Source organism: Citrus sinensis, chromosome 3 (genome assembly GCF_022201045.2).
Source record: "Citrus sinensis cultivar Valencia sweet orange chromosome 3, DVS_A1.0, whole genome shotgun sequence".
Classification (NCBI taxonomy): domain Eukaryota; kingdom Viridiplantae; phylum Streptophyta; class Magnoliopsida; order Sapindales; family Rutaceae; genus Citrus; species Citrus sinensis.
In genome coordinates, this window is record NC_068558.1 from 46,365,030 (window position 1) to 46,379,689 (window position 14,660).

General features: G+C 33.6%; 2 protein-coding genes across 2 annotated transcripts; one reads left to right on the forward strand and one right to left on the reverse strand.

The window, feature by feature from the left end:
• The first annotated feature begins 4,723 nt into the window (after positions 1-4,723).
• LOC102618488 (boron transporter 1-like) lies at positions 4,724-8,959 on the forward strand. Its single transcript, XM_006492319.4, has 12 exons — positions 4,724-5,360; positions 5,466-5,548; positions 5,667-5,859; positions 5,974-6,112; positions 6,242-6,407; positions 6,518-6,684; positions 6,768-6,941; positions 7,022-7,117; positions 7,212-7,349; positions 7,678-7,997; positions 8,084-8,351; positions 8,449-8,959. Exons 1-12 carry the CDS (start codon positions 5,257-5,259, stop codon positions 8,731-8,733), a joined length of 2,133 nt encoding a protein of 710 aa, XP_006492382.2. The 5' UTR covers positions 4,724-5,256; the 3' UTR covers positions 8,734-8,959.
• A 4,697-nt stretch (positions 8,960-13,656) lies between these two features.
• Positions 13,657-14,200, reverse strand: LOC102618770 (uncharacterized). Its single transcript, XM_006492320.4, has one exon. It carries the CDS (start codon positions 14,121-14,123, stop codon positions 13,743-13,745), a length of 381 nt encoding a protein of 126 aa, XP_006492383.1. The 5' UTR covers positions 14,124-14,200; the 3' UTR covers positions 13,657-13,742.
• Positions 14,201-14,660: the final 460 nt, after the last annotated feature.

Genomic DNA, 14,660 nt, shown 5'->3' on the forward strand with positions numbered 1-14,660 from the left:
ATCATTTTAATGCAACTTCAACAATATAATTATAATTATAGTCAAAGTAGCAAGAGAAAAAAGAAATGAAAGAGAGGGCCATTTAATTGCTGGCCTTACGATTTAGTTTCAAAGAACTTAAACCATCAATTAATTTTATCTGGTCATTAACATTTGTGAAGGACAAAAAAAGGGGAAATATTTTACTCGGAAAAGAACAAAAAAGAAAACACTTTTGATCGTGGGTGTCATTCGTCATCAAGATGTGATTACATACATATTAAGTGAATCTAATAATTCAACCGGCAGAAAAAGTAATGTCATTGACAAACAAAATGGCATCGTTTGCTTTTGCGTATAATTATAATTGAGCTTATGGTTTCTTTACATATGCCTTTGATGCCACTATATTTTTTCTGTTACTTTTTGTGTCGTGCATCTCTTGAGAACCTGGTTAATCGAAAAGCTACCTCTTCGATCTCGATTTTGGACTTATTAATCTGTATCTCAAACTTCACGTCCCTACAATTGAAGAAATCAATTTAAATTGATGTAACATTCTCACATCAACAGAATTAAAGAAAAGAAATAAAATTCTATGCATATTGTATAATTGTAAGGGTAAATATTTCCTCAGTCCTTATACTCTGAGCTAATTGTTTAGCTATTCTCTGTATTAATTTTTTAAAAAATTTCCAAAAAATATACCTATTATATATTGGTACTTATGTATCTGTTATATTTAACTTTTTAAAAGGAATTTCGTACTTTTTTTTAATATAACTTAAAATTCTAATAAATCAGATATGTAGCTGCTGAAAAATTAACAATTATGATGAGACTGATTTTTACATAAATAAATAAACAACACAAATCTTTTGAATAACTTTTTAAGAATATATGAACTAATAAGATAGTTAAATCAAACCATAGAGATTTTTTTTTTAATTTTTTAATAATATAAGAACCATTAGAAAGGCCTATTCGGACTTCGCTTTTTATAATCATAAAGTTGATGAACCTTGTCAATCATTTCATGTTTTTTGATCAAATAAAAAAAAGAAATATATATATATATATATTACATATTAATTATCGCTTAATTATAGTATAAGCTACCCCACGTCACCAACCAAAGCTTCAAAGCATTGAATGATTAAAGAGGTGTTGGTGGAGATACCTTTGCCCTTGAAAGTGCTCTCTTTGCCAATGCCAAACACTTTAAGTTGATTAATTATATAAAGGTGTAAATATGTAATTGCATTATCTTTCTTTCTCTGTGGTTTTCTTTCGGAAACCTTTCATATATATATATATATATGTACGCTATTGGAAATCTATGGAAATGGTGGTATGAATTATTGTGACTATAGATAGATCAAATGATGATTTTGCATAATTAATGTAGTTTTGTACCATGGGGTCCGGCTATTTGTGAGTTAACCAATAGATCTACCTCATAAGGTATTTCAATGGCATGCATGAATGTATGTGTTCTGTGGTTTATTACTTTGCTGTCCCTGTTGTTTGCTGAAAAAGCAAAAAATCCAAACGTTTCGTGATCTTAATACACAAGTTCAAATTAATTTTAAGTTTTACTTCTAATTCCATTGACCTAGTATTTGACTATTAAAATTAGTGACGTTAATGGCAATGATGTAATATCACAAAAACATTATAAAAATACATGAAAAATAATATGTGTGAACAATATTTTTCTTTGCTACATAAAATCTATCTAATCTATAGTAAATGATTTATAACCAAATAATAAATATGCTTATTTTAATAATTATACACACAACAGAGTTTTATTTCAAAAAATCATTACTCTGCCTTAACCGATAATTTTAGAGCAAAAATAATAATAATGATAAATAGGACTTATATGTCAAAATTTTGAAACCTAAATTATTTTTCAACTTTCAGCAAATAAGATGGACTACAATATGATTGAACTACAAAAGACAAAGCTGGAGTAAGTTACCACAAGAGCAACATAATTTTGTCCCCCGTCCCATGTATAATTTCAAACAGCACACGTATGAAACGATTTAATAAAATCGAGATTACATGTATCGTATTTGAAGTGGGGGGATTATCATCTAGATTCCTAAATTTTTTTATATTTTCTCAAAATAATAACGTAATTTTTTTTTCATTTTTATCAAATAGATCTGCAAGTATTAAAACGTCAATTTTGAGTAATGTTCTAACAATAAAGAATTCTCTATAAGACAATAAAATCACGCATTCTAATACATTACAAGATAAATGTATTTTTTTATCTTTTAATTTATTTTTCATTTTAATAAAGTAAAAATTTCTTATTAGATAATAATTCGCCAATATTAACCATAACATATTGCATTTTGATCCATCACAAGAGTTTATTATTTAATAATAATAATAATAATAATAATAATAATAATCATGGGTGTTCCGATCATTTCCCTTGATTCAGATAGATAGAACTCCATTTGAAGTATCAATCTGAAAAAAATGGTAGAGATGTAATGCTTTAACGCCCTGCCTCGAAATGGGTTTTGAAACATTTAACATTTTTTAACTAACAAAAGGGCAGGATTCAGAGAGTTCCATTGGGACAAAGGTAAAGAGTTACAGCCAGTATTAGAGATTTAAAATAAAATTATTTTCTCTCTTTACTCTCACTTCAAGGAAATCAAAGTGTTAGTATGTCAACAGTAATGCTAATTGGTCATTTCCAATAAATAACCAAACGAAGTTGTTGTCAGAAATCATACACGATCATTATTTAATTTGGCCACCCATAATAATAAGCTATTAGTTTATAGTTTTAAAGGATTAGGGTATTTTTATTGTTATGATATACTCTTTCAGAAACTAGTTTGGAGTGTTAAGAGTTTATTTAATCAGCACTACTGTACTTAATATCCCTTCCCTACCCCCACCAAGAAGTAGAGCTGACTAATCCTAAGGCAAAGGGTCGAGAAATTCAACGTCACTATTCTTGAACAACTTGGAGTTGGAGCCGGGCCTTCCTTTCGCACTATTACGGATACGAAATTAATGGGAAAAATTGGATTCAATTGTCAACTGCTCCTAGAAATAGGATTGACTACGGATTCGAACCATAGCACATGCTTTCATAAAACCGTACGATTCTCCCGATCTAAATCAAGCAGGTTTTCCACATTTGGGATACATAGTTTGTATTATAAGTTCCGCATTAATAAAATTAAGTCTTGTCATTTATTAAGTGTTAATAATTTTTTTCCATTGTTAATGTGATAATATTACACCAACAATCAATAAGCAACCAATCGCATGCTTGACCTGGGATAAAATGGACGTATCCCAATTATATGTGTAGTGTTATTCTTATCTAAAATATAATTTCTATATTTTTTCGATGTATTAAATCATTTGGTATCTGAAAACTACATTGGGTCTCGACTAATCTAAATTCGAGCCGGGTAGGACCGCTACTGCATTCCCAAATCTCAAACTGAAAATCTTGATTAAGTTAGAACAACCCCGTGCCAACTGATCTATACGCTTGTTGGTCATAATTTCTACATTTTAATGGAAGGTAATGGTCAAACGATACAAGTAAATTATGGTGCATTTACTTCTTCATAATTGGAATGTGCTGGAATTAGAATGGATTGGAATAGAATGAGAAATGAAAGTTAAAATAAGTTGTTTATTCGAACCGCACGAATCGGAATAAAAATGAGTTATACTCCCAATGAAATACTTTAAGGTTGACAATAATATAGGTTTAATATATATATATATATATAGAGAGAGAGAGAGAGGCACACACACATACATATTAGATTCTGTTTTTATAATAATGACAAATAATACTTTGTAAGAAGGAAGGGGGGCGGAAAAAAAAAAGGAACCTAACTTAGCTTAACTTACGAATGTGCTACGAGAGTCGGGAAGATATATAAGGGCAAAATTAGCTGTAGCACATGGGCAACAATTGAATAATGGCATTTTTTTCGGCATGCATTATTGCATTTTCTAGAATAGAAAGTCGAATGCAAAAGGACCAATAGGATTGAAGAATCAGGTCAACTAGTTTTATTATGGCTCTCGCAGGGCTCATATGAAACTTCCCAGACTAATCTTCAATATGTTTAATTCGATCTGCAACTCAATATTCATGCAAATCCAGTTAATGTTGAAATGCAGGTCTTACAACTACCGTATTTTATACGTCCCAAAGTCATCTTTCCTATTTCATGCACTATACTAAGTAATTTGAATCCCAATAGGAAAATTCTTAAAATAAAATAAAAATGAAAAAAAAGATAGTTAAAAATGCGTGGGTCAACAACCAAATGAAGGAATGGGTCGGCATTGGATATACGTTTACAAAATTAAATGTCAACGAAAGATGGGACTCATGTGCAATAAATTATGATGCATCACTGTGAGTAGTGGTAAATATTTTGTACGTAGTCAGAAATTATAACAATGTCATGGATCATCTGAAGCGTCGAAATCCATCCAACGGACGTGATCAAAGTAATCAAAATCAAAGGACCCACCATCAAGTGGCTACAACTATTGTAATGGACCCTATGCAGGGGCCCCATATAATTATGAGGAGACGTAGAAGTAGGGGAAACATAGAGGATTTGCGTCACCAAGCAAAGACGGTGCTAGTTGGAGTAGCAATTCTCACTTCGTCGCAACCTGCACCAATTATATCCTTCCCTTTCTTTTCAAGAAGCTTATATAAATTCGGTACTTGCTCTCCTCATTCTCTGCCAACATTAATTGAACTAACAAACACTTCAAAGCATAGCTGCTAGCTTAGTGTTAACCAGATCATCAAGTTTATTCTCTCCTATAAATTCTTAATCAACTCCTGTCACTCCCAATCTTTCCAATATAATAGATCATGTAGTTTGCTGCATTCATTGAACATTTTGAATCCATACGCCAAGCTCACATGTAGTTTCATCACATCTATTATATTTCTTCTGCTCTCACCACCTGCGTTGACTTATATTTTTATATAATAACCAACCATTAGGGTATTGATCATTATTTTCTGAACTTCTTCTTTTAGTTTCTGAACGTACACCCAAGTTATGTAATTATTCAGATTATTAATTTAGTTTCTTTATCAGACCTTTCAATGACATTCTTTTTCCAATCTGCAAAAGCCACTCCGTAGGAGGCCATTTTTCTTCACTGCCCTCTGCTCATTGTTAGAAACCACTGAAGACACAAGAAAGTACAGAGTATTAAATTTTTCCTAGTTACAGAACAATGGAAGAAACATTTGTACCTTTCCGCGGGATTAAAAATGATCTTCGAGGAAGATTGATGTGTTACAAGCAAGATTGGACCAGTGGCTTTAAAGCAGGCTTCAGGTATGCCGTATATGCATGCATTCACCTCAACTTTTAGCTTCATTTAAGTTTGTATTAATTGGTGAGTTTTTCAATGAGTGAAACCGATACGTACATCGTTTTCAGGATTTTGGCTCCCACCACATACATATTCTTTGCTTCCGCGATTCCGGTCATTTCATTTGGTGAACAACTTGAGAGAGATACTGGTACGGTGTTCAGAAAATAATAATTTTTTAATTTTTAAAATGTTCTGTCACCTTACATTTCTATCAAATTCCTTGATCCGCATATAAATAATTAAATAAATAAATAAATCTCATGCAGAGGGCGTACTGACGGCAGTTCAAACGTTGGCATCTACTGCCCTTTGTGGGATTATACACTCGATCATTGGAGGCCAACCATTGCTGATATTAGGAGTGGCAGAGCCTACTGTCATTATGTACACATTTATGTTTAACTTTGCCAAAGAGAGAGCAGACTTGGGTCGAAATCTCTTCATAGCCTGGTCTGGATGGTGAGTTATTTCACAGTTTTTGGCCTTCTGATCTGCAGTGCACATATATTTCAAATTCTTTTTTCAGTACTGCCTGGACACAACCTCAACCTCTTTCACCATTTAATCTTGTAGGGTATGTGTTTGGACGGCATTGCTTCTGCTCATGCTGTCGATCTTAGGCGCTTGCTCCATTATCAACAGATTTACACGTGTAGCAGGAGAATTGTTTGGTCTGCTTATTGCAATGCTGTTCATGCAGCAAGCGATCAAGGTAAGAGTAGTGGTTCTTATATATATCATCATGTATTTTAATTAATCATCATACTTTTCCATATTAGTTATGATACTAGAATTTGATTTTCATGGTTACCTAATTTATTATTACTCGAACTGAACTAAGGGTCTCGTGGAAGAATTTCGAATTCCAGAACGAGAAAATCCAAAATTGGTTCAGTTCATACCTTCATGGAGGTTTGCAAATGGGATGTTTGCTTTAGTTCTGTCATTCGGCCTTCTATACACAGGACTGAAAAGCCGAAAAGCAAGGTCATGGCGCTATGGAACTGGTTAGTACGCGTCTTCGCTGTAAATAGACTCTTCTATAAAGTTGACAACCTTAGTCACTTTAATTTTTTCCTTTTTGGGTTAATTTGATGAATTAAATTTGTTTTGACAGGTTGGCTAAGAAGCGTCATAGCAGACTACGGCGTGCCACTTATGGTTGTGGTGTGGACAGGGGTTTCATACATACCATCTGGTGATGTTCCCAAAGGAATCCCACGACGCCTCTTCAGTCCAAATCCATGGTCCCCTGGTGCTTATGAAAATTGGACTGTCATTAAGGCCTGTTTAATTGATCTTTATATAGAATATTTCCCCCCCTCAAAATGATCAAATATTGATTCATGTATTTTTCAAAATGACAGGACATGCTGAACGTTCCCATTGTCTACATAATTGGAGCTTTTATTCCAGCAACCATGATTGCTGTGCTCTATTATTTTGACCATAGTGTAGCATCCCAACTTGCTCAGCAGAAAGAGTTCAACCTGAGAAAGCCATCATCTTACCATTATGATTTGCTTCTTTTGGGATTTTTGGTATGCAATAGGTCCTCTTGATCCCTCACTGCTTTCACATTTATATACTCTCCTTGTGTTAAATTGCATTTTAATGGCAGACCTTACTGTGTGGACTTATTGGAATCCCTCCATCTAATGGTGTCATTCCACAATCTCCAATGCATACCAAGAGTCTGGCTACTCTTAAACACCAGGTATTCTTCACTCCATGATGGAGTCATTACATAATTCTTCTCAAATTAACTGTGCAAATCAATTTGCTTAACATCACACTCTGCGCATTTGCAGTTGCTCAGAAACCGCCTTGTTGCAACAGCACGCACAAGTATGAGGAAGAATGCTAGCCTGGGACAGATGTATGGAAATATGCAAGAAGCCTATCAGCAAATGCAGACCCCTTTAATCTACCAGCAGTCTGCAGCGCAAGTATGACTCTAGTATACTCTTGCTATGCTTTATGGTTCATTAACTTTTATGATATTGTCTTTAAATTTAAATACATTTCTGGGCTAGTTGCCTAGCATTATTGGATGATTTTTATAAATATAAGTTCAACTAATAGGGTCAACAGAAGCATAAATATGCAGGCTACACAATTGGAATAATTACCATAGTAAGTTGTTTGATAGTCAAGTAACCTTGCTACTACAATTGAAGTTGACATCATAATATGAGCTGATGTTTCTGATTTTAAATAATCCATATGTAAACCTGAGACTGCTGAAAGCTAAACTACGTTCAAATTCTTGTGCAGGGACTAAAAGAATTAAAAGAATCAACCATTCAAGCAGCATCATGCACAGGAAACCTTAATGCCCCAGTAGACGAGACTTTATTTGATATTGAGAAAGAAATTGATGATCTTCTGCCAGTTGAGGTTAAAGAACAGCGTCTCAGTAACTTGCTTCAAGCCATCATGGTGGGAGGATGTGTTGCAGCAATGCCCTTCCTCAAAATGATACCAACCTCAGTCCTTTGGGGCTACTTTGCCTTCATGGCCATTGAAAGTTTACCCGGCAACCAATTTTGGGAAAGGATCTTGTTGCTCTTCACGGCGCCAAGCAGAAGATACAAGTAACATGATCAAACTAGTCTTTAGATGATCTCAACTTTGCCTGTTCTGCTTAAAAATGTCTAAGATATACATATCTTTCTTGCAGAGTCCTTGAGGAGTACCATGCCACATTTGTTGAAACTGTGCCATTCAAAACAATAGCAATGTTTACCATTTTCCAAACAATTTATTTGCTAATCTGTTTTGGGCTTACTTGGGTTCCAATTGCTGGGGTTATGTTTCCTTTGATGATTATGCTGCTGGTTCCGGCAAGACAATACATTCTGCCCAAGTTTTTCAAAGGGGTACACCTTCAAGACTTGGACGCAGCAGAGTATGAAGAGGCTCCAGCTTTGCCATTCAATCTTGCAGCAGTATGATCTCTGTCCAACTCAATAACCATTAAGTTTTTAATTGACAAACATTTTTTTCCCCACATTCATCAAATGTTTGATGTTTATTTCAAAACAGGAGACACAGATGGGCGCTGGTGCTTCTTATGCAGGGGATGCAGAGATTTTAGATGAGGTTATAACTAGAAGCCGTGGTGAGTTTAGGCACACAAACAGTTCTAAAATCACAAGCTCCACTTCAACGCCAGCAAATGATCCTCTGAGCATGCAGAGTCCACGAGTCCGACAAAGTCCTCGCCTCAGTGAACTAAGAGGGGAAAGAAGTCCTCGCATTAGAGGTCTTCCAAGTCCAAAGACTGGAGAATCAAAATTGTCTAATTTGGGGAAAAGTCCTCTAAACTAAGCCTCAAAATTCTAGCAAATAATTGACCGGGGTGATCTATCTACTTTCCAGGAGTTTTAAGTGGCTTGTTACTTGTCCTGTTTTCATTGCTGCGTCTGTTGTTTGGATTGCTGTTGCTGTAAAATTAATCTCTCTTCTGCTGAGCAAGAGTGTAACAATAGAATCGAGTGGCTTGTCTTGTAACTACAACACTAGTTGATATGTACTTCCCACCGTATAGTTTCCATTCCCTTTGTAAAGGAAACTTGCTCTCTCCTCTATTATCTTACACTCACACGATAAGACAATTCTGCAATAAACACTGAAAATTTGACACAACACTCACATTTCAAATGTTAGTGCCACTAAAGAAGCCCTGCAATAGCATCAGCAAAGATTACAGACACAAAGACGCAACCTAGTACCACCAGGGGTGGAGGGTGCTTACGAGTTACGACTAGAGGAGGCCACGGCACTTACAGACTTTCAAAAAATTTTGAAATTTCTATAGGAAATATAAAAAATTAGGTATAAAAATATTAATTTGGCCTTGCATAATTAATTTGTAAACTTTATATATAGGATGAAATGTAATTTTATATTTTGTAAAATAAAGTCAAAGTGACCCAATTATTTGATCTTTGTTTTGTTTATTACTTTTTCATTCTGACATAATAGCAAGTAACTTTTTAAAAATTTGATAAAATTTGGACCTAGTTCTTTGATTTTTATTTTTATTAATTTTTTTCTCTTTTTTTTTTTTTTTTAATTTATAGTAGTAACCTCTACTGCTGCAATTACAAGTAAAGTTCCGAAATTCACAACGACTACACCACAACTGTAAATGAAAAAAAAAAAAAACCATTTAAAATCAATTCCTTATTAAAAGTTAAAGTTTGAACTTGGTCGCTTCCGAAGATTTACTCCGAGCTCCCCCGAGTACCAGTAAAGAAGCTTTATCTAGGAATGTTTTAATGATAACGCCACTGTTCAAAAAATGTACTTATGTGGCTTAGATGTTGGAGCATGAAAAAATTACACTACAAAAAGTGAGTGCCCGAATATCTTATCTGTATTTATCGCTTTTCCGAGATTTAGATCCACTCGATCATTATTCTGTCTTGCGCATTTGTCTTGTCATTGCGCTCATTACAATCCAACAGAAGAGTCAACCATTCAGTCGATAACATAACACCAATTATGAAGATAAAAGCCGAAAATGAGTCTTTTAGAATAGTTGCCAAAGAAAAAGCAGCGGCCAGAAATTTTGCTCATCATAGTTCTCGAATGTGTGAGTGAAGGCGGTGCTGTTGTTTTCATTGCATTGACTATCATTATTTGCACTTCATGTGTATTATTCTTCTTTTTCTTCGCGTGTATCATTATTTAGCTCATCAGGTCTCTTTCTAATAATTTCAGGATCTTTGTCTTTGTGTGGAATTCTGTGAACCATCTCCAAAGCACTGGCTTAATCATCTTTTGATTCTGTCCAAAGAGAAAACACGCTTGACATCACTAATAGCAAAGAAACATAAATTTGATTCTTTCAAGTGAGGGTTGGACACATAAGTTGACCATAACCTAGATCCATGTTCACATCAAAGAACTTGCTCGGTCAAGATGAATAGCGGAAGCCTTACCATGAATATATTGCTATACCGTTTCTCTGCTGCGAATATCTGCAGCATACATTTACAGGGTCTTATGTAGCAGTGAAAATGGGTTTTCATAGTTCAAGTCCGCAATTTTTTTTTTTTAATTATAAAACGCATGCAGAAGAGTTGTTATTTTTCATACGACAGCCTTTCAATATTGTAATGTTAATGCACCACTGGTGAACACTGCACAAGGGTAAACGCCTTGTCCTTGTGATGTGATGGACAGCATGTTATGTCCATTCAGATTCAGATTCAGATTCAGGCATATTTAATCTTATTCATATAAATGGAGGGCCGTTCTAATAAAAGAATCTATAACTGCTAGTGCTACTACAGCTTCTGTAAAGTTATGAAAGAAAGGCAGTGCAGGAAAGCCGAATCAAAATATGTAACATGATATTTATTAATATAAAAAGTCATTGCATAAGCCTTTTTCCCCCCCTTTCTTTAACATTTTCTTGCATCATTTCGGAGGTGACAAACGATAGAAACAAACAGTCTGATTATTCTTAATATATAGTGTATGCCTCCCTCTGGAAACTGATACCAAGCCTCTGCTTTTGTTTCGTAACATTGTAAAAGATAATAAAGGTGTTTCGTTCAAAAACTTTTGAAACAGAAAAAAAAGAGAGCCTCCATTGCTTTTGCTAATAAAGTTAAAATGTAAAAGCAAAAGTAGCAGAATATACATACATATAATTGAGCTAAGCTACTTGAAGTTTCTCGTGATTTGATATGTGTGATTGATTCCTCGCGACTTTGTTGTCCCGCCAACTGCCATTGGCTTGGCTTTCACACAAAAAACTTTTGAGTGAGTAATATAAAATTAATCAACCAACCAAACCCACTAATCAAAGAATCAAATAAGTGTGGTAAATATTTCCAGGCTTATTCTTTTTAAACAAAACAAAAGAAATGAAATTGACCCGTGGTCAGATGATGGGGTTGGCCGGTCACGAGCAGGCCTTTTCCACACCCAAAACTCTTTATAAAATCCATTTTTAATTCACTTTACTTAGATAACCAGATTTAATTTAATTCATTTCTTATTTTTAAAATGAAAATTTGAATTCAACATTTATATAAATTATTCTTTTAACAAACATTTTACACCCCGCTCTATTTCATAATTTATATTTATATTTTAATTTTAATAAAAAAATCTGAGAAAATTTAGGAATTTAAAGTTATGAAAATAGAAACTATATAATAAGAGGAAAATAATTTAAGATTTTAAGATTTGTATGTATTCCATAAATAAAATTTTTAAAATAGACAATTTTTTGGATAAATTTTGTTATGGAAAGATGGTCATTTTAATATATAAATTTGTATTTTGTAAATTAAATTGGGTATTTTCGGAGATAACACTAAAAAAAAAAAGTGTTATCAGAATTTTAGTGGGGGTGTTAAAAGTTCAATTCACTGGTTTTTGGGCTGGGGAACACTGCCAGAGCTAGTTACGTCGTGGAGCCCAGATTGAATTTTTTTATTGAGTTACTAAACGAACCCGTTATAAGTCCAGGTGCACCACCATGTCACATAAACATTTTGTACTTAAGTGCAGCTATTGGCACCCCTCAAAACATCTTTTAAAGCTCTTCCTTCATATTTACCATTTTTAGTCCAGATTCAAAGTACAAAAACGAGCAACAATCATCTCATTACTGTTGACTCGGTTTTTTGCAAGACCCAAGAACATCTAATGACTCGCTATAAAATCAGCAACTCTACTTACTCCAATACTCAATTCCTAGTAATTGATTAATGCTGCGTTTATTTTTTGGATTGGAGTGGAAATCTTGAGGAGTGGGAATCCTTGGATTAAGAATGTGGAGTGGGAGTAGGAGTAGGGTGTTTATTTAGACTAAATGAAAGTATGGATTGTCAATCAGAATTCTAATTATTTGTTTACTTTGTCTTGGATTGGGAGTAAATTATTTTAAATTACAATTTTATCCTTATGTACAGAATTATAATTTGTAATTAAAAAATTAATAAAAAATATATTTAGAAAATAAAATAAATATTTTATTATATTTATAAATTAATAATAATTACTAATATTCTTAATTATGTAAATAATAATTTTTTAATAATTTAAATTTAAATTATGTGAATAAAAATTATTAATAATAGCAACACAAATAAAATATTATTATTGATAATATAGTACAAAATTAATTTTTTTAGAATAAAATATTTATTATTATTAATTAAATAAATAATTAATATTTATTAAAATTAATGTTTAATATTATTAATTTAAATATAATATTTATTTATTTTTATTTTATTAAATTTAATAAAATAAATATGATATAATTATTATTTTTAATAAATATGATATTATTTATTTATTTTATTAAATATTATTTATTTATTTATTTTTATAAGGATAAAATGGGAAGAGGGGAGAGTGGATTCCCACTCCCCACTCCAAAATTAAGTGGGACCCATAGATTCTCACTCCCACTCCCCAATTTTTTAAGGTAAGTAAACACTGGAGTGGGAGGAATCCACACTCCACACTCCCACTCCAGAAAGTAAACACTGCCTAAGAGTTTTTTCTGTAACTACTCCAATTTTTGTCATTAGGAAAATTATTCATCATAATTTCAAAAAATAATATTATTAAAAAAAACATACGGGTTTAATTTGTGGAAATATAGATAAAATAATGTGGATTTCATTTTCAGAGTTTTGAGGAATTTTTTTAATAAATAAAATCGCAAAGAAGAATGCCGTGTTCTCGCACTGCACACTTGTGCAACGAAAATGTGAGCTTTTATTAGGGAAGAAAAAGAAATCAAGAGCATCTAAGAATTAAAAATAGGTGAAAACAAAAAGGTTAATTTAATTTAATTATTTAATGGGTACTATTACGAAAGGGGTTTCAAGAGGCCGTCAGATGGGAGCCAGCGGTTCAAAGTTCAACTCTTTTGTACACTTTTGTATCATCAGATTCAGATCCCAACTCGTAGACACAACATAAAACCAGAACAAGAGTTTAGTTCTACTGATAAATAAAAATAGGGGTCTGAAAAGATAAAGAGTGGGGGCTGACTCGCGTCCATACCGCACGCTAGAAAATAAAAATAATATCTCGGACACACCAAAAATCACTTTCAGTTTGCTGCTTCCTGAAGGAAACATTAAATTAGAGTTTCTCTTTTCTTGTTGAGAAACAGACATTTGACGCAAATTTTAATTGTAATTAAAATCAGACTTTCGCTTTCATGATCAACTCATCTATATGGATGGTCACGTTTTTGTAATTATATAATTAACGAAGCAATTAATTAGTGGTCATTCATTGAAATTACCAAAATAAAAGAAGAAATTAAAGCAAGAAAACAATATAAAATTACATTAAAGGGTAAGTTTGAGGTCTAAATGACTACCATCATCATCTTCGTGACTATGATGACGCCGTTTGTTGTCTTGGCGTTTGTAGTTGTGGTTACAAGGACCGGGAAGGATGGGAGGTGGCTTTACGAATTCAATATCCTGCGCAAAATCTTGCCATTCAAATTTCGGAACCCAACCGGAACTGGGGGTGGATTCCTGACGATGATCCAACTTCCTAACCTTGTTGTTTCTCTTCGCTTCTTGCAAGTTTCTGATCAGAGCGAAAAACTTCTCCATCTTCTCCTCCTCCTTCGGGGACTCGTCCCTCATTTGAATTTGATCATCATCTTCGCCGTTGTAGACATTTCCCTTTCCCGTAGCTCTCTCATTTTCCTTTTCCATATCAAGAACGCCGGCTCAAGTTTCTCTTTCTTTCGGTCTGCTTGGCTGTCGCTCGTCCAATTCTTCATTCTGTCCCCAGTTTATTTATAGCAAGAATTAGAGTTAGTCGTCGGCCCCAGCCCACCGATTCTCCATAATCAACGAGCATGATGTCATTGTCATTGCTCAGCTTTATTATTATTTGTCCAGTAATTAGTGGGTGCCGTGGCGTCACTCGGAATACGTAAGTATAATCGATCGCAGATGACGTATACATGATGACGCCATCTGAGGTTAGCCATACGTATCACGTACTGCAGATGACGTATAAATGATGACGCCATCTGAGTTTAGCTGTACGTTTCACGTTACGCTTACACATCATTTTTTCCCTACTTTGACCGGCAGGGAGAAGGAGAAGTTATTAACCTTTGAAAATTGAGACCACTAATTAAATTTTACTTAGTAAAAGCGATGGCTTAAATTACTTTTTTAATTGTCTAAAGTGCTTATTAATACTTCGTTGAGCATCTATGGGACTGGCAAATTTTGAATAAT